At 36.3% G+C, this 26833-nt stretch overlaps 1 protein-coding gene across 6 annotated transcripts; it reads left to right on the top strand.

Moving 5' to 3' along the window:
* Nucleotides 1–26833, top strand: LOC106883632 (dynein axonemal light chain 1). Of its 6 annotated transcripts, none has more exons than XM_089362463.1 (11): nucleotides 1–61; nucleotides 4040–4081; nucleotides 5981–6093; nucleotides 10690–10745; nucleotides 12184–12239; nucleotides 13013–13102; nucleotides 18919–18972; nucleotides 22918–22954; nucleotides 23530–23616; nucleotides 24233–24308; nucleotides 26541–26833. In XM_089362463.1, the coding sequence occupies exons 1-10, from the start codon at nucleotides 59–61 to the stop codon at nucleotides 24265–24267; spliced, it is 573 nt and encodes a 190-aa protein (XP_089218589.1). In that variant the 5' UTR covers nucleotides 1–58; the 3' UTR covers nucleotides 24268–24308; nucleotides 26541–26833. The 6 variants fall into 6 exon arrangements, with proteins under 6 accessions (XP_089218589.1, XP_089218588.1, XP_014790214.1 ...); XM_089362462.1 differs by having other exon boundaries at nucleotides 24233–24296; XM_014934728.3 differs by having other exon boundaries at nucleotides 24233–26833.

The raw sequence follows: 26833 nt of genomic DNA on the forward strand, positions 1-26833 counted from the left end.
CTAATTTTATAAACTGAATTGCATCTCCATGACAACAAGTAAATAATTTTCATGAGTTATGGTATGTTGTTAAATCTACGAGTTGTTATTTTTAAAATATTCATATTTTAAGCTTCAATTCAGTTTTATTGTGAAAGAATAGAAATGAATAGGCATGTCAATGATGCATTTCCAAAAGGGAACTACTCATCAGTAAAACAAAACAAAAAAGAAACAAAAACAAAAAAAAACGGAAATATTTTTTTCATGCTCAGAATTGTCGAAGCATGGAATATTTTGTTCCCTTGAAAAAATCCTTACTCTTGGCGTATTTATCCTCTTTAAGACTCTTTTACTGTTCACTTTTCCGTCTTTTTTGTGCTTTATCCACCGTACTATGCATGCACTTTTGGCTATCATTGCTTCTATTACTTACTGCTTTCTGAGCCTCTTTTAACTTATTCCGACAGTTGTAGTAAACCTGAGCACTGTGTACAATAAGCTCGTTATTATAAGATAAGCAGCACTAACAGAAACGTGTTGAAGACTTTTCCCTTCATCTTTCATCGCGATCAGCCGCCTTGCACAATATGCGGAGATAAGCAAACTGATTATTTAATTACATTTACAATGTTATTGTTCGTTATTTTGGCGTGGCTTTTCTTTCTTTCCATTTTCTTCCTTCTTGTCTTTCATCCGTCATAGGTTCGGTATAAAATGACTAAAAGACGACGAGCTGGACAAAATGCTTAGCGGCATTCCGTCCGTCTTTACATTCTGCGTTCAAATTCCGCTGAAGTCATCCTTTCGGGCTCGATAAAATACGTACCAGTCAAGAACTGGAGACGATGTAATCGACTACTCCTCCTCCCCCTCCAAAATTTCAGGCCTTGTGCCTATTGTAGAAAGGAACTAAAACGATTGTTCCCTTACCCACAAAATGTCCAGCCTTGTGTCTACGTTAAAAAGTATTAATACTGGTTTCAAATTTTGGTACAAAGCCAGCAATTTTGGGGGAGGGGTAAGTCGATTACATCGGTCCCAGAGTTCTATTAGTACTTATTTTATCGACCCCAAAAGGATGAAAGGCAAAGTCGACCTTGACGGAATTTGAACTCAGAACGTAATGACCGACAAAATGCTTAGTCCGGTGTGCTAGCGATTGTGCCAGCTCGCTGCTTTAAAAATTATTAATATTATTTTGAAAAGAGGGGAGACCACTCCAAGTTCTGAGTTCTAATCCCACCGATGTCAACATTACATGTCAATCCTATAAAGGTAATGGACGTCGGACTTAGGAAGCACCAAGTTGGAATTTCTCCGTTTTGGCGGGAATTTTTTAGATTTTTTTTATTCACTGTGCCCTTTGAAATGCTCTTGACTATTTTTCTAGAAAAAAAAATGCGAAAAATGATGGGTTTTTTTTTTATAGAACCCAAGTTTAATCGATTTTGTGGGCACTACGTACTTAAAAACTATAGGAGAAGCCTTTTGTTAAAAACAAGGTAGATATTTTCAGACGTAAAGGTGTAATTAAAGGGAGATTTGGCTCTTGTTTCTAGCATATTCCATGACCGCCTTCCTCGTTTCTTTCTCACCCTGACAAGTATTGATGTCTTTCACTGTTTTCTCCCCATTAATAGCATAAACTCATTTATGCTATTAAAATTTTTTTGTTTTAAATTTATGATTTTTATCAACCCTAAACCTCACCTCTCATGGGATATGCTAGAAACAACAGCCAAATCACACACCTTTTCATCTGAAAATATTTACTTTTTTTTTTACCGTAAAGGCTTCTCTTATGCTTTTTAAGTGTGTAGAGCCCCCCCAGAAACCACCGTGCGTAGTGCTCACAAAATCGACCAAAATCGACTCATATTTCCCTCTCCTAGTGGTGGGGGGGGTAAAAAATACGTTTTTCGCAATTTTTTTTCTTTTTTCTTTGGCTAAAAAGATAGTCCAGAACATTTCCAAGGGCACCGTGAAAAAGAAAATCTGAAAAATCCCCGTCAAAACGGAGAAATTCCAACTTCTTAGTGCTTCCTAAGTCTGACATCTGCCAAACTAAATTCCAGTAATATATAAGTATAAATTTTGTTTGGCATACCTACACTAGTGTGCCCTCCTTCTGCCTAGACATTGTTCCCTCATAACTTTCAGGAAAATGAATATTTTTTAATGAAATTTTCTACAAATATTTTTCAGATGGTGTAGATCATGATTACAACAGAATTTAATGTGAGAAAAAGAAATGGTGGGCACGCACATATGCATACTGACACACATGTATATATATATATATATATATATTGTCTCGTGGCACTCCGTCAGTTATGACTACGAGGGTTCCAGTTGATCCGATCAACAGAACAGCCTGCTCGTGAAATTAACATGCAATTGACTGAGCACTCCACAGACACATGTACCCTTAACGTAGTTCTCGGGGATATTCAGCGTGACACAGTGTGACAAGGCTGGCCCTTTGAAATACAGGTACAACAGAAACAGGAAGAAACAGTGAGACAAAGTTGTGGTGAAAGAGTACACCAGGGTTCTCCCCCGCCTGCCAGAGCCTCGTGGAGCTTTAGGTGTTTTCACTCAATAAACATTCACAACACCCGGTCTGGGGATCAAAACTGCCTGTCTGCTGCCCTAACCACTGGGCCATTGTGACTCCACTATATATATATATATATATGTATGTATAAAGAAAGAAAAAGATAAAGAGTCCAATGGCAAAGTTAGAATTATATTTTATGTATAAAGTCTTGCAGCTGTTTCAGGGAAAATCCAATGTATCCCTTCATCGGAGACGGTAATAGTAGAGGAATGGATTATTACATCTATAAGAGGAGATTTGTAGTAAGAAGTGAGAGTGATGCGTAGAAGAAAGAACAAAGAAGAAAAAGTACTTGGAGTATAGTTCCATTCAAACAGTAAACATCCATGTAACTCATGTTGCTACAACGACAGGGGCAAAACTAGTCGGTATACAGCACTTACTCGGTTTTGCCTGTATCTTTAGGGTTTGGTTGACTCCAATACCCTTCATAACCTTTATGTATATATATATATATATATAGGAAGACCTGGGCTGAGGTGGTGAGGCAAGACCTTCGTACATTGGGCCTCACCGAGGCGATGACTACTGACCGAGACCTTTGGAAATGTGCTGTGCGTGAGAAGACCCGGCAAGCCAAGTAAGATCGTTGCCAGTGCCCCTGGACTGGTTCTTGTGCGGGTGGCACATGAGATGCACCATTTTGAGCGTGGCCGTTGCCAGTACCGCCTGACTGGCTCCTGTAGGATTTTCGAGCGAGATCGTTGCCAGTGCCCCTGGACTGGCTTGTGCGGGTGGCACATAAAAGACACCATTTCGAGCGTGGCCGTTTTCGTGCGGGTGACACGTAAAAGCACCCACTACACTCTCTGAGTGGTTGGCGTTAGGAAGGGCATCCAGCTGTAGAAACTCTGCCAAATCAGACTGGAGCCTGGTGTTGCCATCCGGTTTCACCAGTCCTCAGTCAAATCGTCCAACCCATGCTAGCATGGAAAGCGGACGTTAAACGATGATGATGATGATGATATATGTATAAAAAGGAAACTTGAACTTCAAAAAGTTATGCAAGTTGAATAGGTGTGTGCGCTTTCACCATTTTCTTTTCTTCTTTTTACATTAAATTTCGGTATAATCATAATGTACATCATCTGAAGGTTATTTGTTGAAAATTTTATTTAGAATCTATCCTTTTCGCGAAAGTTACAAGAAAATAAAGTCGGCTTGTGTGAATTATCAGAAACTCTTCACCCACCCACTGCAAAGAAATTTTTCCATTGAATTCCAGTATAATTGGAATCTACACCATCCAAAAGGTATTTGTAGAAAAATTTATCAAGGAAATACATCTTTTTCTGAAAGTTATGGGAAGAGAAAGTCATGGGAGTGGGTCACACTTGTGTAGGTATGCTTTCTGTTCAATACATTTCTCTCTTAAGAAAATAAAACTTCATAACCACTGAAAATAAATATTACTGATACATCTTTTAACAAAAACAGGCAGCCAAACCAACATCAATCAGGGAAGCTATTTCTAGATGGGTAAGTGCACATCCTTTTTTAGTGTATATTAATCAATATAAAATTATTTACACACACACTTTAGAGTGAGTCTCTGCATGGTTGCTTGGACTGCGAGAAACAGTAGCAAACAAACTCACCCTGAAATAACAATTTATTTACTTATAATTCAAGAACACACTTGATAATTATAGTCCAAGAAACACTGTACATGAAAATAAGCTGTGATGACCACAGCTTGAATGCCTTTGATCACAGGTTTGCTGAACTAAGCTGGCTTGAGATAAACAACAATATTTTAGCTAAATATTTTGGCCCATGACATGAAATAGTGACATAATACAATACAATACTCAATTCACTTGTCCACTCACTTTGTAAAAGTCTGAGTAGAGTATCATCCAAATGATTAATACCCTCCTGTTAATGAAGGCCAGCACTAAACTACATTTGGTGGATAGAATTAAATCCATCATCTAGTCTGATACCACCACCTGGATGTTGCATGCCATTAGCAGAGACCACTCTGTTACAAGCATTTGGGTCAGTTCTGATACCTCCAGAGGCTCTAAAAGGGTTGTGAACACTGCCCTTCGTCATGATTAAGTAATTATATTAAATATATATGTGCATATAGAGGCGTGGCTGTGTGGTAAGAAGCTTGCTTCCCAACCACATTGTTCTGGGTTCAGTCCCACTGCATGGCACCTTGGGCAAGTGTCTTCTGCTATAGCCTTGGGCTGACCAAATCCTTGTGAGTGGATTTGGTAGACAGAAACTGAAAGAAGCCTGTTGTGTGTGTGTGTATATATATATATATATATATATATTTATATATATATATATTTATCTATCTATGTGTATGTGTCTTTCTGTCTGTGATTGTCCCCCCCATCACCACTTGACAACTGGTGTTGGTGTGTTTACATCCCCACAACTTAGTGGTTCAGCCAAAGAGACTGATAGAATAAGTACTAGGCTTAAAAAAATAAGTCCTGGGGTCAATTTATTCAACTACCCCCCCCCACCAGGTGACAGTCAAATGACTGAAACAAGTATATATATATATATATATATATACTTAAAAGGTTGTTGGTTATGGCCAGTCAGAGAGTGACCATTGGTTTCACACCTCTAAAGGGTTCTTAGCAGTATAGGTGACTCCATCTTTCATGTCTTCAGTCAGACGTTTCCTGTTAGATTGGACGTTTGCAATGTGCACTGATAGAACTTTCTTAAACCCCTATTTTAGTAAATTTAGGTTTGTTTATACCGTAGACTGCCATTCTTTTCAATCTCACCAGTCTTGGCAGGGTGGAGACCATCAATCTCACCAGTTTTTGGTGCCGTCTTCTAATTCATTTAAAAGTATAAATACACTTGTAAACAGCAGTTCAAGGCTGTACTAAAAATGCAATGATGATAGCAATTGAATCTTCTATTTCTTGCTAACCAAACATGGTTAAATATATTATTGTAAATACCTGTGACAATTATATATATTATCTACCTATCTGTCTGTCTGTCTGTACATATATATGTATATGTGTGTATATATTTACTACTTCTGAGGTTCCGCTAGCTATGAAACATATGTAGCCTGGACTTTATCTACTCCATTCCATAATTTTTGAATACACACATTCACAGATATATATATATATATATAAATACTTTTTTTTTTACTTGTTTCAGTCATTTGACTGCGACCATGCTGGAGCACCGCCTTTAGTCGAGCAAATCGACCCCAGGACTTATTCTTTGTAAGCCTGGTACTTATTCTATCGGTCTCTTTTGCCGAACTGCTAGGGATGTAAACACACCAGCATCGGTTGTCAAGTGATGTTGGGGGGACAAACACAGACACTGATTTCTCTGATTAAACATTTGGATTGAGTTGGGTTTCTACATTTGTTTCAGGAGAAGGAAAATGAAGGTCAAAAAGCTGTAGAAGCCAAAGTTTTAAATTTCTCATTTCAAGTTCCTTTCATTGAGAAGATTGATCCAACAGTGACCACATTAGCTGCTTGCGAGTAAGTGTATTTTCTCATAGAAGGCCAACCATTTACAATTTCTATCATCAAGATCAATTATCATCATACGATGATTAGCTGGCAGAATCGTTAGCACACTGGAAAAACTGCTCAGCAGCATTTCATCTGCATTCACATTCTGAGTTCAAATTCCACCAAGGTCGATTTTACCTTTAATTTTTTTTTTTTTCAGGGTCGATAAAATAAGTACCAGTTGAATCCTGGGGTCAATGTAATTGAATAATCCCCGCCCCAACAAATCTCAGACCTTGTGCCTGCCTATAGTAGAAAGAATTATCTATCATAGTCGTGACTGCAATCACTATGACAACAACCCCTGTCTTCCCTAAGGCTGCCACCGTCGTTATCATCATACAAAAACTACCACCATTATCGACACCATCATTATTCTTATACAGGGCCAGTTTTAAGTCAATTAGACAGATTTGTTCAAATTGGACCCCGCACCAAGAGAGAGTCCTGCACACGTGCTTGAGTGGAGGACATTATGAAGAGTTTTTTAAGTATATCATTGTGGGTAATGGTGGAGCCTCAATGTCTCAATGCTTTTTAGCTGGGACTGGCATTCAACACAAAGCATAAAACCTCAATCTTCAACTTTTGTAGAGCAGAGGACACCACTGACAATTCTCTAATTGGGCTCCACACTTCCTAGTGTAGGTCTTGTTCTTAGCTTTCGCCTTTCTTGCATTTTCGATATGAAGCACAGAAATTCCTAAAAAGCATTAACTTTCTAAACAAAATTACGTTTAGATGGTTTAATCTTATATTGTCAGTATACCTACACAACTGAGCCTCTTCCCTATTCGAATTTGTTTCCTCATAACTTTCAAAAAAAAAAAAAAAGAGTGGGGGAGATATATTTTTTTAAAGAAATTTTCTACAAATACCTTTCAGATAATCTAAATTACGACTATTTCGAAATTTGTTGTGAAAAGACGTTTTAGATAATTCACTTTGTTTTCTCATAACTTTCAGAAAAATGGATCATTTTTAATGAAATTTGCTACAATTAGCTTTCAGATGGGGTAGATTACGGTTATATAGAAACTGAATGTGAGAAAAAAAGATTGGTGGGAATGTATACATATCTACTGACATCTCATAATTTTTTCAAAATTTTAAGATTCATTTTGTAGATGTGTTGTAATGTGTATCAATATGGATGTGTGCGTTCCCATCAATTTTTCCCCCCTCTCAAGAAAATATGGCATACCTACACAGCTGTGTTAGGTATGCCATAGTGTCTTGAGAAGGAAATATATATATATATATATATATATTTTTTTTTTTTTTTGGTAAATAGGTGTTGAAACATTTACTGTTTCTGCATTAACATCTGTTCACAGGTTTAAAAGCTTAAGGAGTTAACTCCCCTGTTTCGTGAATAGCGGACGAGCTACAGTAACTTAAATTATGTTACAAACTTGTTTGTTGTCAGTTCTTGAGGCATATTCGAACCTGTAATAAAACAATTATCTATAAACATCACTGCGTGACACTTTTGTCCTGTATTAAATTATGCTGTTTAGACAGCAAGATGCAAACTTAATTTCTCATACTGTGTTAGTATAAAGGTAACTTCCGTATCTTGAACCAATGAAAGGGCATTTATATGATCGCTAAACCTGCTAGAAATAGCAGCCAGCACATCCCTAAAATCACACACTGCTGTCTTATAAAACGATAGTCCATATGAAAATATGATATAATGTGTGTTTCAAATACGGATCTTTCTGATTTGGCGGGTCAATACGGATCTTAAACATAAATAAAAAGTGGCGCCCGCCAAATCAGAAAGATCCTCAAATACCCTTTGATCCAGAGCTGTACCAAGCTGGGCGTGTAGTGGAGTTGACACCAACAAAAACAGGTGTGAAGAGGAGCTAAATTTCTTCTAGCCTAGCGTTTCTCATCGCTGGTCGGGTGGAGATTGAAAGTGAGCAAGCAATTTGCCATGTTTCATAAAATTTAGGTGGATTTTAAACTTTTGATTTTGTTTCATACTATGGAAAAGAAAAAAGAATGCTATGGATGCAAGCTCTATTTTATTTTCTCATTAATATAGAGGTTGGGCAAATCAAATATTTTTTTCAGTGGAATGCCCCCTGGCATCTATCATTTTGAGAACTCTTACTCTAGCTTATCATAACTGTTCATTAAAATTGGAGTACTAAAAATGTCTTTGTCCCTAGGTGCTAAGAATCCTTCCTTTACCATAGCTTTGATTGTTGATGTGGCTGTTCTATCAGGGTTGAGTTGAGGTTAAATAACAACAAGAACAACAACATTGTATAATCCTTTCTAATAATGGCTCAAGCTGTATGAGCTTGTATGAACATGTCCTCCATCTCTCACTAGATTACCCTACCAAGTCTTTACTCTCATTCGACGGAGCAGCTGCAAACTGGGAAAGGCCTCATGGCAAGTCCCGCACCAGATGGCTGGATATGATTGTGGATGATCCCCAGAGGCTCAGTGTCACCTTGGAGGATATAGAGAGGCTGGCACGAGACTACCAGCAATGGAAAAGCACTGATGGACCAGGTGGGCTCTCTGCATGAAGGGACCACTAACCTGGGATGACCCTAGCCCCATGAAGCAAGAGCATTAGGCAAGCAAGAAGCAAGGTTAGTCAATTACATCAACCCCAGTGCTCAACTGGTACTTGTTTTATCAACCCCCAAAAGAATCAAGCGTTAAGTCAACCTTGATTATATTTGAACTCAAAATGTGAAGCCAGAAGAACAGAACTGCTGCTAAGTGTTTTGTACAATGCCACAACAATTCTGCCAGCTCACCATCTTACAACATTGTATAATGCAATAATTCCCAAAGTGAACACTACTATCTACTATAGTCCAAGAAGCTTAACCCTTTAATTCTTAAACAGGCCATATCCGGTCAAAATATTCTACCTGCTTTATGTTCGAACTGGCCAGATTTGGCCTCTCGCACCAACCCGACACTATCATTCATAAAAATTAACAGTTACCTCATTAAAATCTCAAAGCTTCAAGGTAATGCAAGATTAATTCAAGACATGTGAATAAATAAGAATTACTTTTGACAGAATAATGTGAACGCTAAAAGATTAAAGAGGTTTTCTGAGTAAAGGTATTCTTAAGGGATATTGTTATCCTTTTTACAATGCCTTGACTTATTATTTTCTTAGAATCTTTTCTTCATTTTTGAAAATTTTTAAATTAAGTGAAAATTTTCAAATTTGGTTTATAAAACAAACTGTAGTTCAATTCAGAGCATTATATTACAAAAAAAAATAAATAAATAGACAGGTAAGCAGACTCACAACAGCTTGGCTTGTTACTATGGAAACAGGTTTTCAATTGGCTAAAATTATCCAAAGTTTGTTAATTCAAAACCTATTAACTTTTTATTTATTAATTTAAGACAAAATGAACTTTATTTCCATAATTAGCATACAAAGTTACATCAATACATCAAATTTGAAATCAATAGAAGCAAAACTGAAGGAATTGAAAGGTGAAAGCCAAACAGAAAAGATCCCATTCTTCTAAGTAAATCTAATGGTAACAGAAACTGGATTTGAGATATAGAGCTGAAAGGATCAGTTGAGCAAAAATATTGGATATCACTTGTCTAACGTCATATCTAATATGACAGTTAATGAATATGTGCAACTCAATTGCTTTTTTAGCTTTAAGTTTTCTTGTTTATTACTTTTGTTTTCTAAATCAGTTACACAACTAAGCTTTATTTTATAAAGAATTATTGTATAAAGAATCTATAATGGTTAAATATATTATTGTAAATGCCTGTGACATTTATATATATTATCTATCTATCTGTCTGTCTGTCTGTACATATTTACTACTTCTGAGGTTCCGCTAGCTATGAAACATATGTAGCCTGGACTTTGTCTACTCCATTCCATAATTTTTGAATACACACATTCACAGATATATATATATATTCTTTTTTTTACTTGTTTCAGTCATTTGACTGCAGCCATGCTGGAGCACTGCCTTTAGTCGAGCAAATCAACCCCAGGACTTATTCTTTGTAAGCCTAGTACTTATTCTATCGGTCTCTTTTGCCGAACCACTGGGTTACAGGGACGTAAACATACCAGCATCGGTTGTCAAGTAATGTTGGGGGTACAAACACAGATACACAAACATATACACACACATACATATATATATATATATATATATATATATATATATATATATATATATATATATATATATATACATATATACGACAGGCTTCTTTCAGTTTCCGTCTACCGAATCCACTCACAAGGCTTTGGTCGGCCCAGGGCTATAGTAGAAGACACTTGCACAAGGTTCCATGCAGTGGGAATGAACCCGCAACCATGTGATTGGTAAGCAAGCTACTTACCACACAGCCACTTCTACACACACACACACACACACACACACACTCACACACATACATACACACATACAGATAGATATACACACAAACATACACATACATTATGTGTGTGTGTATTTTTAACATGTTCAAGTGATAAAAGCTGAAAATTTAGCTGAGTGGAATTATTTTTCATTTTCTTTTTTATAGGCATTTGTCATTGTCTACAAATAATATTGAAAAAATTGCAAATTTGAATGGGCTCAGTAAGTTTGTTTTGTGTAATTTTAATGAATTTATTACAATTTTAAGCTACTTCATTTAAGTTAGTGGAATAAGAAAGCAATGATGTAGGGTAGAAACTGGGTTAAAATCTAAGCTAATCAAAATCTTATCTGTTTTATGGTGCTTACATTAGAAAAAAAAGAAACCTTTTTAATCCTTTTATCTTTTACTTGCTTCAGTCACCTTGAAGAATTTTAGTTGAATCAATCAACCCCAGTACTTACTTTTTTTAAACCTGGTACTTATTTTATCAGTCTATTTTGCCAAACTGCTAATTTACAGGGATGTAAACAAGCCCAATACCAGTTGTCAAATGGTGGTGGGAGGGACAAACACAAACACACACACACACACACACACACACACACACACACACACACATATACATGATAAGATTCTTTCAGTTTCCATCTACCAAATCCACTCACAGGGCTTTGGTCAGCAGAAGACTATACTAGAAGACACTTTCCCACTCTATTGACAGATATACAAGTGCATTTCTTCGCAACTTATGAACTCTCAGATGACTTACACACTGACTCACGCATGCACACACACACACACACACATGTTTATATATCTATATAATATGTGTATGTATGTCTTTGTGTCTGTGTTTGTCATCTCCCCCCTCCCACTGCTTCACAACCAGTATTGGTGTGTTTACATCCCTGTAACTTAGGGGTTTGGCAATAGAGAATGATAGAATTAGTACCAGATATTAAAAAAATGTACTGAGGTTGATTCATTTGACTAAAGAGTCTTCAAGGTGGTGCCCCAGAATGGCCGCTGTCTGGTGACTGAAACAAACAAAAGATAAAGGGTGAAATTGAAATAGCATGAAGATCAAATCTTTAATGTCCATTCTTGTCCAATTCTGAAAGGCAAGTAAGTGCTTAATGAAAGGGGAGCCTTCATGATATTTTAAACTGACAAAGTAATATTTATTCAAATTATATGTAGATCTAAAATTTTATATATTTATGTATTTGTTTTGCAAGATTCTTGATGTGAAAACATGCGTAGAAAGAGGTATAGTTATACTTGGGAATGGTCATTTTTTTTTTTCTTTTATCAATTAAATATATGTACTATTTATACGATCTTCACTTTTGTCACACATTCTGTGACCTCATCAGTGACTCTCTTTGACAGATGTATAAACTAACAATAATTATTCGTATTAATTTTAGTTTATACATATGTCAAAGAGAGTTACTGATGAGATTAAAGAATGCGTGATGAACGAACTTTGACAGCTGTATAAGCTAAAAGATAATACAAATAAAAACTCAAGTGAAGATTAAATAAATAGTGCATCTGTTTAAATGGCAAAACAAATGACTATCTCCAAGTATTACAATAAAATTTTATAAATTTAATCAAATATTAAATTCACAATTTTCAATAAATTTTCAGAAAATTTGAAAATACTTTCTTTGGGTAGAAACAAAATCAAAGTTCTAACTGGTTTGGTAAGTTTGTAACAAAATTATAGATTTTGTGTTTTTTCCTTTCTTCCTTTCTTTTTTTGTTTTTTACAATTACTATAGCATGATTGTTTTTTTGTTTTTTTTTGGAAAAGCTATCTGGCTAAATTTAAATTTAATTTGCTCACAGTTAAATTTCCTTCAAATCACATCTTATTGTCTTTAAAAAAAAGACAAGGGAAAGACTTGTTGAATAATGTATATAATAGTGTTCTTTAGTAGAAAGTGGGTTATACATCTTTAGATTGTATACCTGACTTTCTACTATAAAATTAAAGAAATAGACGGAACGCTGAACTCCAGACTAAACAACTTAAACAACATTTATTTACTTGGTAAAACATACATATCTTTTAGTTATACATCTTTAGAGGTGAGAATAACAAGCTGTCGAGTATAAGACCGAAAGATGTTGAGACAGCTTTAAACACACGTCCTTGCTCAATCGCTGGCCAGCGTGAAAGAGAATGAATTGAGTGGGAAACGCTTGCTTTATTAATTCTACGCATGCGTAAGACTACGCATGCGCAGGCGTTACTACAGTTCTATATGCAATATGTTTGGGAAAAAAGTGAGGGAATTGTGACAGAAATACCTTTGTCATAGACTTGCTCTGTCAAAGCTGACCTGAAGCTAAACAACAATAGCCTCTGGTTTACTTAGATTCTTGTGACTGTATTCAACAGGGAAGAGCCATAATTCTGTTGTTGATTGATTATTCAAGTTAAAAGTCAAGAAACTCCTTGTCTATTTTCAAGGATGCTGTTGGGGAAACACTTGAACAGCTATGGATTTCTTACAACTCAATAGAAAAACTGAAAGGTATCAATGTTCTGAAGAATCTACGGGTAAGTAATAATATATTTGAACTCTTTTAGTATTCCGAATGCTCAAATCTAGTGACAGCTTAGTCATAGGAAGAAGGGCCATGGCTGTGAGGTAAGAAGTCTGCTTCCCAACTACTTGGTTTCAGATTCAGTTTCACTGTGCAGCACCTTGGGCGAGGGTCTTCTACTATAACCCTAGGCCAACCAATTCTTTGTGAGTTAATTTGATAGACAAACTGTGTTGAATCCCATCATACATGCTGGAGCACCAGCTTAAGCAATTTGTTTTAGTCAAATGAATTGACCCCAGTACTTATTTTTTGTTAAGCCTCATGCTTATTGTATTGGACTTCCACCACCACTTGATAACTGGTGTTGGTGTGCCAAGCAGCGGTGGAGGACAAACACAAAGTCACACACACACACACACACACATGTATGTCTGTATACATATATACAACAAGCTTCTTTCAGTTTCCCTCTACCAAATCCACTCACAAGGCTATAGTAGAAGACACTTGCCCAAGGTGTCATGCAGTGGGACTGAACTCTGAACAATGTGGTTTGGAAGCAAGCTTCTTGCTTCACAGCCATGCCTGGGCCTTTATATAATTTCATACACAAATGTGGGTGTTACTTTATTTATTGGTTTTCATATCTATGCCTCCTATATTGCATTCAAGTTCCTTTTATTTTTTTATCATTCATTTATTTATTTATTTTGTAATATCTAACTTGCTTAAGGCAGCAAGATGGCAGAACTGTTAGCATGTTGGGTAAAATGCTTAGCAGCATATCATCCATCTGTATGTTCTGAGTTCAAATTCCACCAAGATCGACTTTGCCTTTCACCCTTTCAAGGTCAATAAAATAAGTACCAGTTGAACACTGAGGTCGATGTAACAAACTTACCCACTTGCCTAAATTTGCTGGCCTTATACCAAAATCTGAAAAACTTACTTGTTTTCTGACTGGCAGTAATGTCCTATTTTCTTTCCTGCTTTGTTTTTAGTAGGTTTACTCTAAGATTCATGATTCTAGATATAGTTAGGATCATCAGTATACAGAGGTACCCACAGACAGCCAGTTTTAAATTCCTCTTTATGGCCTGGAGAGAACTAAGATACATATGAGAGAGCTGGAAACGAGGCCCTGATGGACACTTATCTGCATGCTAAATCCCTCTTTGGACTCATTACTAACTCACATTCATTAGTCATTTGCATAACTAATCAAGTTGTTCAGGAAGGAGTCATTAGTATCATCAGCTCCTGTAAAGATAACAGAATGTTTTAGAAGCAACTACTGAGGTCTCAAACTGATAGACCAAGTTATGAACTAATCAGGAAGAAATAGCTTTGATGTGATGTAGTTTGGGTTTGTGCTGGTACAGGATATTAGTGCTGCCCTCTTCATAGTGAAGCAACTACAGAGGTTCTTAATAAAGAGCAAGCTACTATACCAAGCATTCAGTGACTTGGAGTAGGCCTTTAACAGGGTACTATGCCTTGTGGTCTGGTGACAAATAAGAAAACTAGGTGAGGACGAATGGTTTGTGAGAGGTATGCAAGCCACGAGATGCTATGGAGTATTTTAACATGCAAGAAAATAATGCTCCAGAGTATTCTCCCTTAAATCACTACAGAAAACTAAAGGTTTTTTTTTTTTTTTTTTTTTTTTTTTTTTTTTTAGTGGTGTGTAGTTTCAACATGTTAACAAACGTTAAGGTGGCGAACTGGCAGAATCGTTACCATGCAGGGAAAATGCTTAACAGTATTTTGTCTGTCTTTATGTTCTGAGTTCAAATTCTGCGACGTCGACTCGACTTTACCTTTCATCCTTTTGGGGTCAATAAACGAAGTACCAGTTGAGCACTGGGGTTGATTTAAGTGACTTATGCCTACCCTCAAAGTTGCTGGCCTTGTGCCAAAATTTGAAAGCAATATGTTAACAAACATGATTTTAATGAAAATTATCGTTATAAGCACTTTACATTATGAAAATCTGTGACAATCTATATCTATAAAACAGACGATGTTTGTGTGTGTGTGTACGTGAATGTGGGTTATGCACGCCCACAAATTAGCACGCATGTCGCTCCAATTTTAGGAGAAGATTCGGAATGACCCTATGTGCATTTTAGTGAACTTTCTCTCTCAGAGGTACCCGCGTATAGCTGTAAAAATCGATAAACTTTTACCAATTTTGAAGTTTGTTGACATGGCGAAGTCAAATCTGTGCGTACGTGCGTGAAGGCGAGAGAGAGAGAGAAATTGTATGTTTGTGAGAGGGAGGGTGAAGGAGAGATACATTTTCTTGGCCACCGTCTGACAAAAAAAAAGTAGGAGAGGGCAGCTATTTCTTAACAGTTGTGTGGTAAGAAAAAAATACCCTCTCTCTCTCTCTCCCTCCCTTACACACACATGCCAGTTATCTCTCTCTCTCTCTCCCTCCCTTACACACACATGCCAGTTATCTCTCTCTCTCTCTCTTTCTTTCTCTCTTTCTTTCTCTCTCTCCTTCTCTCACACACACAGTAACATTACACACAAAACACATGTTGCCAAAAAGAAATAGACGCTATCTTTTTATAGTGAGTATGCGAGACAGAAAGTGTGGTGTGTATGTGAAGTTATTTTGTTAGTGTGAGAGAGCAGCATGTGTGTGTGTGTGAGACAGGGAGAGAGAGAAAGAAAGAAAGAGAGATAAATGTGTATAAGGGAAGGAGAGAGATAGAGAGAGAAAGCGCGCTCTCTCTATCTCTGCCGAATTGATGTAAACAAACCCATGTGGTCTGATTTTCACGTTTCTAGGTATTGTACTGTAAATCACCATTTCCAAAATATATTTCTTTCAAATCATTTATCCATATATATATGTAAGGCAAGGTGTGTGTGTTTTGTTGATATACGGGCAACACACACACACACATACGAACATGTATGCATACAAAAAATATGTATGCAATTGGTGTACATACGTGCATGTGTGTATGTATGTGTTGCTCATATAAATATATATATATATATATATATATATATATATATATATATATATATATTCATATAGATAGGATGATAAATTGAATATTAATTCAATTTAAAACCAAGTGGCCTAGCATATAACAAATCTGAAAATTCAGAAAAAATTGTATTACACGTATATAAGGGATGACCACTAGGTGGACATCCAATATGCTAGAAAGAGGTCGGTGGTGTTTTCAAAGGGATGGCATGTGTAACCTGATCACCTCTGCCGATCAAACTCTCAACCCATTCACTCCAGTTGCTACACTGATTCTGCCCAAATTTGACGTCATGTTACTTCGTTTGGTTTGAAATAAAGAACTTGATTAGCTTAATAATCCCAACTTAATCCCGGGCAAAGCCGGGCTATACTGCTAGTGAACTATAAGTGGTGGAGCTTAACTTCCTCCTCTAACAAGGCTGTTGCTGGACTGCTCCAGCCCTCATATTTGTTGAGTCTGACTTCTCAGCACATTACTGCAGCAATCATCAGCAGACCTAGGATTTGTCTTGGATTGACTCGTCAACAGGTCAACACTGCAGCAATCTACAATATATGTCTCTTCAGTAGATTCAGAGTCTAATAGATTTCCTGTAGAGAACTCAAACTTTCAGAGGGGGCTGTATCTTCTGGTTAGGCTTTGTCACTTCAATTGTCTGAGTATCTAAACACAGAAACACAAGAAATGTTGAATATTGATCTATAATCATAAACAAGTAGCTGTAAGAGTTATATGTTGGTAGAAAGCCTTTCAAGCCAACACAGATGTGTGGAAATGAAATGTTTAGCATGAAGAGATGACTAGAATTGTGATTTCAATTCTGAATATGCAATGCTTTCACTGTAAGTTTTTTAACATTTTTTTTTAACATTTTGCAAAGTTCTTAGATTTGACACAGTGCATCTGGCAAGAGTATTAGCAGCTGTGTTATCTCTTATGTCATAATTGTACAAGGGTGTGCTGAAAAGTTCCTGGTTTTAAAAATATCACAAAAGGCCTGGTTGGAGGCCCAACCTTCTAAGTTCTTTTACAGGGCTTAGAAAACTGAAGGACCACTACAATAGGTGAATGACTCTGAGAGGGGAATAGGTTAAATAAAATCATAATTAACTGATCCCCTGTATTTTCTTTTACCCAAAGCTAGGAACTTTTTAGTGATAGTTCTGGCCAATCTTATCTTATCTTCATTTCCCTTCTGCTTTTGTGATTAAATATGAAATGACTACTTGTTGATCAGTGTCTAATGTAAAATGGCCTCAAAGTGAAAATGTTCTACATTTCCTAACACTTTCTGTGATAGTCATAGATTATCTTTTGACAAGAAATTTAGTCAAGGAGAAAGTGAATTTTGAGTGATTTGTTACACTGAGAAAGGACACTTGAGATTGTTGTCCCAGGAGCATCAGTTTCAATATATAGTGATATTTCAGTTAAGATAGGTGAGAGAAAGGTATTAACTGTTGAAATTTTAAGCAGATGAGCAACATCCAGGTGTCTTTCTTTGGTAGGGAAAATAAGATTTAACTGGGGTTGAATTAGTTTCAAGAAAAGAGATATCCATTTAGCAAGAAACTTGTAAAAGTTGATAGTTGTAATAGAGACTAATGTCTCTCTCTATCACCTTTCAACAGCATTATATATTAAGGAACAGTAGAACAATTAACAACATAATAAAAATAAGTTTTATTTTTGATGATGCTTGGTTTATAAATCCTGTGTCACTCAGCTTAGCAGCCACTGATTAATTTGTAATCAACTTCCTTGATGCATGCCAGAGGAGCAAATAGCTATAATATCGATAGCATCGTGGTGAAGAGTGCTTCGATGAGGAGCGAGGTGTTGTCACGTAGAAGGTCTCTCGCTCAACTGTCTAAGAAAGTGAAACCAACTCTTTAAGTACTAGTTTTACTATGCATGCGCACTCGAGGGGCTTCCGGTGGTGAAGTCCCTTGAGCATGCGCAGAATAGTACTTCCTCAATGGCGGCTATAATTTCGTGCCACTACAAACTTAACAAACCTAGTAGTTATTGTGGCTGTTTAGTATTGCTAGGCACTGGGTAATCAATGAAGAGATTCAATCTTTCCAGGTCAGTTTGCAGAGAATTATTTTCTATTTTGTATCTTAGGTAACATGAAATTTTGTATCCTAGGTAACATAAAATAGTTGTTGTTATGGTGATAGCAACTGGAATCTGTAAAAATTTGCATTCTGCTGTTTAATGAAGATGTGATTGAAAGTAACTATTATAATATTGTAAATTGATACAATCTGTAATATGACTGAAGACTGATAGTGAAATGAAGCTATTAAGCAGAGTGAGTTTTGTTGTTCAGTTGAGTCTAGGATTCAGCAACAAATTGATTCTCAGCTACCATCTAAAACATTTAAATGTAGTATACAAAACATGAATAGTATATGTCTGTATTTATTGAAAATGGCTGACTGCCAACCTTCAAATATGATATACCATAATGCATCTGAACTGGAAGTAGTATGTATATGTGTGTATGTGTGTGTATGCATGCACTAGTGTAGCTGGGGCGGGGGGCAATAGGTGCAGTCTGCCCTGGCTGGCACTTTTGGGTTTGCTATAAGCAATATATGTTTTCTGTGAGGTCCAGTCGGGTGGCAAATGGAAGGGCTGCCCCAGGCGGCACACACTCCAGCTACACTAATGTATGTATGTATGTATGCATGTGTGTGTGAGAGAGAAAGAGAGAAACTTCATACAGCATAACAAAACTAACAAATAAAAAAGCTGACATTGGCTGTAACATATAAAGATTATTTCTTGTTTATTATTTCAGGTATTATATATGTCAAATAATGTAGTGAGTGACTGGAATGAATTCAATAAATTAGTAAGTAGAAATACAATTAATATAATTAATATCAAAGTACATAAGATGGTGGTGAGTTGGCAGAGTTGTTACCATGCTTGGGAAAATGCTTGGCAGCATTTCTTCCAACTTTATGTTCTGTGTTCAAATGCCGCCAGGTTCACTTTCACCTTTCATCCTTTCAGGGTCAATAAAATAAGTACCAGTTGAACACTGGGATTGATGTAATCGACTTACTCTTCCTCTGAAATCACTTACCTTTTGCCAAAATTTGAAACCCTATGGAACACAGGCATTGATGACTTTTCTTCACTGCTCTCAAATCTGGGTTGTCTTTTCTTCTCCTAGCTCTGGTTGGTTTCAAATTGTTATTGATTATTTCTGTAATTTTGCAAGTTCTAGATTTGGATTTTGGCCCTATACAAACCCATTTTACCTCTGGGGAGAGGCAGTCCATATTAATCTACATTATTTACATTTGACGGATATTTGTCCTCATCTTGTTTGTTGTTAATACAACATTTCAGCTATATACCCTCCAGCCTTCATCAGGTGTCTTGGGGAAATTTTGAACCTGGGTTCCCATTCCTAAGGTATTTTTTGATATTATTATTATCATTATTCAAGTCACTTGGAATCTTGGAGTTAGTAGCCTGTGCTCTTAACCACTATTCCATATGTACGTGGGCAATTATGCAGTGAATTTTAGGGCTTATAAATCTAATATTTTCCTATCCTTCCTTAATACGGTTCCCATACGCTATTCGTATCTGCACTCAGTCTGCTTAGGAGGTTGTTGTGTCCTAGAATATGTGCTGCTTCTTTTAGTTTTCACATTTTCCATTGGCGTTTTCTGTCTATTATTTTAACTTCATCCCATAGGGGAAGGTGGTCTCCATTTTTCCATACATGATCAGCTATACCCGATTTATCAATATCTCCTCGTGTCACAGCTTTACGATGTTCCTCTAGCCTTATTTTGAGGGGGCGACATGTTTCACCTTTGTATAACCTACCACAGCTGCATGGGATGGAGTACATGCAGTTTTTGGTCATATTCTCTTCTATTGGTGATTTTACTTGGAGATATTTGCTAAGTGTTGTATTACTCTTGAATATTGTCCTGATGTCATATGGGCCGCATATCTTTTGTATCTTTTCAGAGAGGCCTTCACATAGGGTAGACAGACTGTGGATAGTTTATTGGTTTCATCCCTTCTTTTCTTCATAATTGGAGTGGATAGTATGTTCTTGGGGTAGTTGTTGCTTAATAGATTGTTAATGAGCTTGATCATTTTTCCCTGGTGTGTATCACGATCACTACTTATATTCTTTGCATGATGTTTTAGGAGCTGAGCAATCCCTCTCTTTACACTGTATGGATGGTGGGAATTGAAGTTGAGGTATCATCCAGTGAAGGTCGGCTTGCAGTATACGGATGTCCTCAATCCATACTTGGTGCGTATTATTAATACATCCAGGAATGCTAGCTGATTGTCTTTTTCCTTTTCCATTGTGAACTGTATGGATAGCTTTATTGAGTTCACATGATCTAACAACACTTGGACATCTTCCTGGTGGGGCCAGAGTTTAAAGGTGTCATCAACATATTGCAGCCATAGGGTTTGTTTTCATGGTGTTGATCCTAAAGCCAAATTCTCAAAGTATTCCATGTATATATTGGCTATTATCAGTGATAATGGCAAACCCATAGCTAAACCCTCTTCTTGTCGATATATATCAGTGTCCATACTGAAGTAGGTAGTTTCTACACAGAAGGTCAACATTTCCATCAAGTTTCTTATTGGTATACTAGTGCATTCTTTTAGATGGGTGTCTGTCACTAGTTTTTCTTGAATCACCAATAGTGTTTCACCAAAAAGAAAAAAGCAACAACAACAACAAAAAATACCTTAGGGATGAAAACTCGGGTTCAAAACTTTCCCCAAGACACCTGATGAAGGCTGGAGGGTATATCAGCCGAAACGCTGTGTTAACAACAAACAAGATGAGGACAAATATCTGTCAAATGTAAATAATGTACATAGTTCCTCGTCTCTTAAATATAGAACTACATATTAATCTAGTCTCTGTCCTTTGACCTGTCCAGCATAGGAGGTCCTACAAGGAGTTTGTTTTCCACGGGCATAGTTGTCATGGTCATTGAGGCAAACAAACCACCACACTGCAACAAAGACTGGACCTTGTGGTGGTGATATATGTCTGTAAGAATTATACACATACTATATATATATATAAAGGGTGAAAACCCCCTTTGATCATGAACGACCACAGGATTGCACCTAGAAAGTTCCCTTCTGAGGCACAAGTCCAGGCAAGGTTGTTTATGGAAGACCAGCAGTTGCCCGTGCATACCAGCCTCCCCTCTCCATGCCACCGATGTTATCCAAAAGGAAAACAACTTTGTTGTTAATAATAAACAATTATTAACTTCCTAATCTCCATTTTCTTCTTTTAAATAGATATAAACTATATGCTTTATATACACCTATTGTTTCAAGATAATTTCATTCCCCCAAAATATTAGGTATTGAACCAGTATTTTCTTGGATGCAACCAGCCCTTCACGAGGTTAACATACCCTTTAATTAAACTCTTACTTAAAGAACAGGTAAGGGTTTGTGACAGGAGAAGCATCCTGCTGTAAAACAATGCTTCAATATTAAGTATTTATTTAATCCAACTAGCATGGAAAAGTGAGCATAAAAATGAATGAAAATATATATGATATGCTTCCATTTGATTTTCATCTCCTAAATTCCACTCAAGAAGGTATTGGTCAACCGGAGGCAATGGCAAAAAAGAGATTTCTCTAAATTGTTACACTGAGGGATTGAACTTTAAATCACAGAGTTGCAAAACACAGTTCATCATTATATCATACACATAACTCAGACATTTTTATCAGAAACAGCAATACTCTGATTTCATGAGTACAGAATAAAGATTGAGCTAACTACAACAAAACATATCATCATCATCATCATTTAACATTTGTTTTTCACACTGGGATGGGTTGTTGGATGGTTTCACAGGAACTGGTAAGGTCAGAGGCTACACCAGGTTCCATAATCTGTTTTGGCTTGGTTTCTATGGTTGGGTGCCCTTTCTAATGCCAACCACTCCACAGAGTGTACTGGGTGCTTTTTATGTGGCACTATCACCATTGCTTTTTAAGTGGCACCACCACCAATGCCTTTTTATGTGGCACTGGCACCCACACCAATGCTTTTTATGTGGTACCATCACCCACACCAATGCTTTTTACATGGCACCTTGATTTTAGAATCTCAATTCTGTTGTGGTGGGCAGGTCTTCTCAAGTACAGCAATGTGCATGCATGGATGTTTGTGTCTCCTTGTCTTGACATCATGCAATAATTATAAACATGCTTCAACATATATGCAATATTATTCCATTCCAATCCTCTATGGAAACATGTCTGGGCATGGAAAAATATTACTTTGCTTGGAAACAGGTGATGATTGGTGACAGGAAGTGCATCCAGCCATTGAAAGATCTGTTTAAACAAATTGCATTTGAGCCATGTAAGAATGGAAAAGTACACAATGGCTTGCGAAGACCTGTTGGGGTAAGCGAAAGCAAAATCGTGATGGCACCTGTATCAATAAATCACTAAGAGCACCATCCGAGGGTGATCATTGCCAGAGCACCAGCTGTCTGGCTTTCGTGCCGGTGGCACGTAAAAGCACCCACTACACTCTCTGAGTGGTTGGCGTTAGGAAGGGCATCCAGCTGTAGAAACTCTGCCAAATCAGATTGAAGCCTGGTGTAGCCATCTGGTTCACCAGTCCTCAGTCAAATCGTCCAACCCATGCTAGCATGGAAAGCGGACGTTAAACGATGATGATGATTTGTAGCAGAAATTGTATTTCATTTGTTAAAGTATTTTTTGTTTACATGAATTTTTTACTTTTATTCCAGGCTGATCTACCTCTTCTTGAAGATCTTGTATTTGTAGGTATGTTTCATTTACACGCTCTTCTACCTCCTCCTCTCCTCCCCTCCTCTTTTTCCACCTCTTCCTCCCCCACAGCAAACGATCTCAGATCAGGTCAGTTGCTATGCAAGTACATCTCTGTATTTATACTAGTTCTCTTTTATTATTATTTCTTGGCTTGAGAAGGGAAAAAAATAAGACAGAAGAATAGGAATAAATGGGTAGGAGTTGCTTTGTGTTGTGCTGCACCTGGAAACAAAAAGAGCAATTTATGACTCAAATCTATAGCTGATTACCATGTCAGCCATTATAATGAACCCAGCTGGCAGTAAGTGATTTGGAATAGGCTTCTCATGATCCTGTGTTTGCAATGAAAGAACAGTATGTACAAGCTGGTCTAGGAGAGGATATAAGATACTTCCTGACTGTTACAGTATTCTGTTCAAGTTCTTGATTAAAGAAATGGTTTCACAACTTTAATTTTCACAACACTTTTTTGAATAATTAAAATTATGCACTTTGATTTTACTTCACACTATATGGTAACAAATGCACACACATTTTATTTACATGTTTGGAAATGTTTATATTTCCAGGAAATCCTCTTGAAGAATCGCATTCAGCTGCAGGAGACTGGAGAGATTTGGTGGCCAAGAAACTACCAAAACTTAAGAAACTTGATGGTTTGTGCTGTTTTTATTTTCAAAATCCTTTTAAATTCTTTGCTTAACATTACAGGGATATTCAAAAATAAGTTAGGGGAAGCTCCTGTAGCAAGTCAAATCTACAACAGGACTTATATTCTTGTATTCTTATATTCTCAGCTGAAGACATTTTACCTCACTTACAATTCTAATGTTTTTGGAGATGAACATCACAAAATTTTATTTACTATTCCTATAAAATATAGAATTTATCTGTCTCAATGAAAGAAACCATCATAACTTCTCTGTTCATGGCTTAGTGAAAGGTGAAAGGTATTGTTCATGAAACTTTTGCAAGAATGCAATGTTGGTTAGAGGAAAGCAAGGAGTTATCCTTATACAAGAAACCTGAATGCAGTAGAGTGATGATGATGATGATGGTGGTGGTGGTGGTGGTGGTGGTGGTGGTGGTGGTGGTGTTGGTGGCAGCGGCGGCGGCGACGGTGACGACGACGACGATGACGATGATGATGCTGACACTGCCATTGTTGTTTGTACAACTGACATGCTCTGATTTCTATAATTTCAGTAGATTATGACTGAGTTTCTTTACCTTTACCAAAATTACTCTATGCTTTTTTTTTTCTTTCAACAGGGGTCCCTATTATTCGAATGGAAGAAGAAGAATGAAAACAGACAATGTTCATTACTTCACAAAAGTGGTTATACAAGTGCATTTTTCATTTTCCATCTTTTTTTTTTTCAATTTTTTTCTTTTATTTATAATTTCTATGAAATTAAAATACAAAGACAGTATTGGTAAAAAGAATGTAACACCATAGTTACCTATTGACCTAACATATATATGTATTTGTATATGTGTGCGTGTATGTGTGTGTACACACATATAAACATACACATACATACACATGAATTTACCAATGAGAGGAAAAGTACGCAACACATATAGTAAAGTTTATATCAAAAGCTAAGAATTCTCTTTGCTGTATCTTCTGAGTCTCATATCCATTCTTTTTACTGAGGTACTCAGAGAAGTGATAAATGAAAAGCTCAGCTTTGAACAAATAAATGCTCACATTTATGTGTGAATGAATAACTTATAAATATTCAAGTTAATATTTCTTTCTCTCTTCCAAAGCTACTTAAAACTGTCTTTGATCTTACTTGATTTTTTTCTAAATATAACATTCATTTTGTCTCTTTGGGTATATGACTGCCTTGCTCTACTGGGACATAGTTACATGTCTTGAAGACTTTGTCTTCATGCTAAGTATCCAAGTATAACAGTTAATATATACCTGATACCACAACTTAACAAAGCATGCATCATCTATACAATGCCCCTTATACTCTTAGGAACATAAGTATTGGAAGGTGGATTATTGAATTTATGGGTCTGAGTCACAGACACAATACAGAGCCACAGATGAGAAACAAACTGTGGACCCATATTGGTTTTAAATGTTAGCACAAGGCCAACAACTTTAAGGAGTGAGTAATTCAATTACATCAACCCCAGTGTTCAACTGATACTTATTTTATCAACCCTGAACAAATGAAAGGTGAAGTCAGCATCGGCGAAATTTGAACTCAGAACGTAAACACAGATAAAATGCTGCAAAGCATTTTGTACTGCATGCTAACAATTCTGCCAGCTTGCTGCCTTTGACTGTGCACCCATATTAAAAAGTTGTTTGTAAAGTTGAAAATAAGCAAAGCTAATCTTTTCATGTACTACTGAGGTCAGCTTAGCTAACACTTAATTCTGGTTTCTATAGCATTAACCAGATAAGAGAAAAATCTTCTTTCCTCTTGATTAGAATATTATAGATAACTAACACTCTTCAGTTTGGCAATGCTACCACTACTTATATTGATGAATTATACTTGTTTTGTGGTACCAGGTGAAGTGGGCTATCAACTCTTTAACATTTAAACCAACCATATCCAGCCCAAATATTCTACCTGTTTTATGTTCAAACCAGCCAGACCTGGACTCTCATACCTATCCTACAATGTCATTCTAAAAATATACAGTCACATCATCAAAATCTCAAAGTTACAGGAAAATGCATAATTAATTAAAAGTGTTGTGATTAAATACATTTGATAAAGTAATCTGAATGTTAAAGGGACAAGAGCTAAATGCCTTAAATGCCTTCATTAGAGATGCAGTAAAATATTTGTGGCAGGATATAAACTCTAAATTCCTCAGTTCATTCTCCCCTCAACCCAGGGATATGCAATGCTTTCTTAAATGTATCTGACATATATGTAAAATAGAACCAGCCTATTCTGTACTTCTGCCAAAAATTATATATATATATATATATATATATATATATTACAAATAAAAGGGTAAAGGAATATTAATTTTTTAATAAATTAATAATTAATAATTTTTATCAAGCACTTCCGTGAAGAACTTATTTAAAAGTTCTTATAAATTTATAAACATAGTTAAGGGATCAGCAACAGTTGCTTCACCACATACCAAAGTTCAGAAATAGCAGCTAAAGTGCTAAAGCTCCAACAGATAGCTTTAGCACTTTAGCTGCTATTTCTGAACTTCGGTATGTGGTGAAGCAACTGTTGCTGATCCCTTAACTATGTTTATATATATATATATATGTATTTATTCAAGTATGAATGAGAAGCAGCCCTAGGGATATAAACCATATTGAACACACATACAAAACACATATCTCGAGTATGTGTGTTTGATATTGTTTATATGTATTTATATAAATATCAATTATAAGTATAAACATATTTCTATAAATATTATATTGATAGAGACAAAGGCATCTATACATCTTTATTTGCATTTCATGCTGCGTTTCATATTGCTTTGTCCTTCAACAGTTGCAGTAATAAATCAGTCTTTCTATGAGAAGACATTGCTAACCCCTCAATCAACCTTTCTCTATTTCTGGAAAAAGGAAAACTCTGAGTGGTCCACCCACAGCCCCTCGCATGGTACAGTATAACCAATTTGAAGAAAGTGAGAATAAGAGAGAAAGAAAGTGAAATCAACCTTAGTACTTAACTGATTCTTTAATTATCGACCTCAGAAGCATGGAAAATAAAGTTGACTTTGACAAGATTTGGACACAAAATATAAAGAACCAGAATAAAAACAAGGCTTTGCTGATTATATTGATATAGACATATATTTCTAATTAATTTTAAACTTTTACATTATTTCCAATGCAATAAAGGCTAAAAAAATTTA

Source organism: Octopus bimaculoides, chromosome 14 (genome assembly GCF_046866305.1).
Source record: "Octopus bimaculoides isolate indiv1 chromosome 14, ASM4686630v1, whole genome shotgun sequence".
Classification (NCBI taxonomy): domain Eukaryota; kingdom Metazoa; phylum Mollusca; class Cephalopoda; order Octopoda; family Octopodidae; genus Octopus; species Octopus bimaculoides.

What these genes read in the sequence shown, in the direction of transcription:
- LOC106883632 (XM_014934728.3), top strand. An exon ending in TGCAAATTTGAATGGGCTCA is followed by an intron (nt 10,746 to 12,183) that starts GTAAGTTTGTTT and finishes ATAAATTTTCAG; the next exon opens with AAAATTTGAAAATACTTTCT. An exon ending in ATGTTCTGAAGAATCTACGG is followed by an intron (nt 13,103 to 18,918) that starts GTAAGTAATAAT and finishes TTATTATTTCAG; the next exon opens with GTATTATATATGTCAAATAA.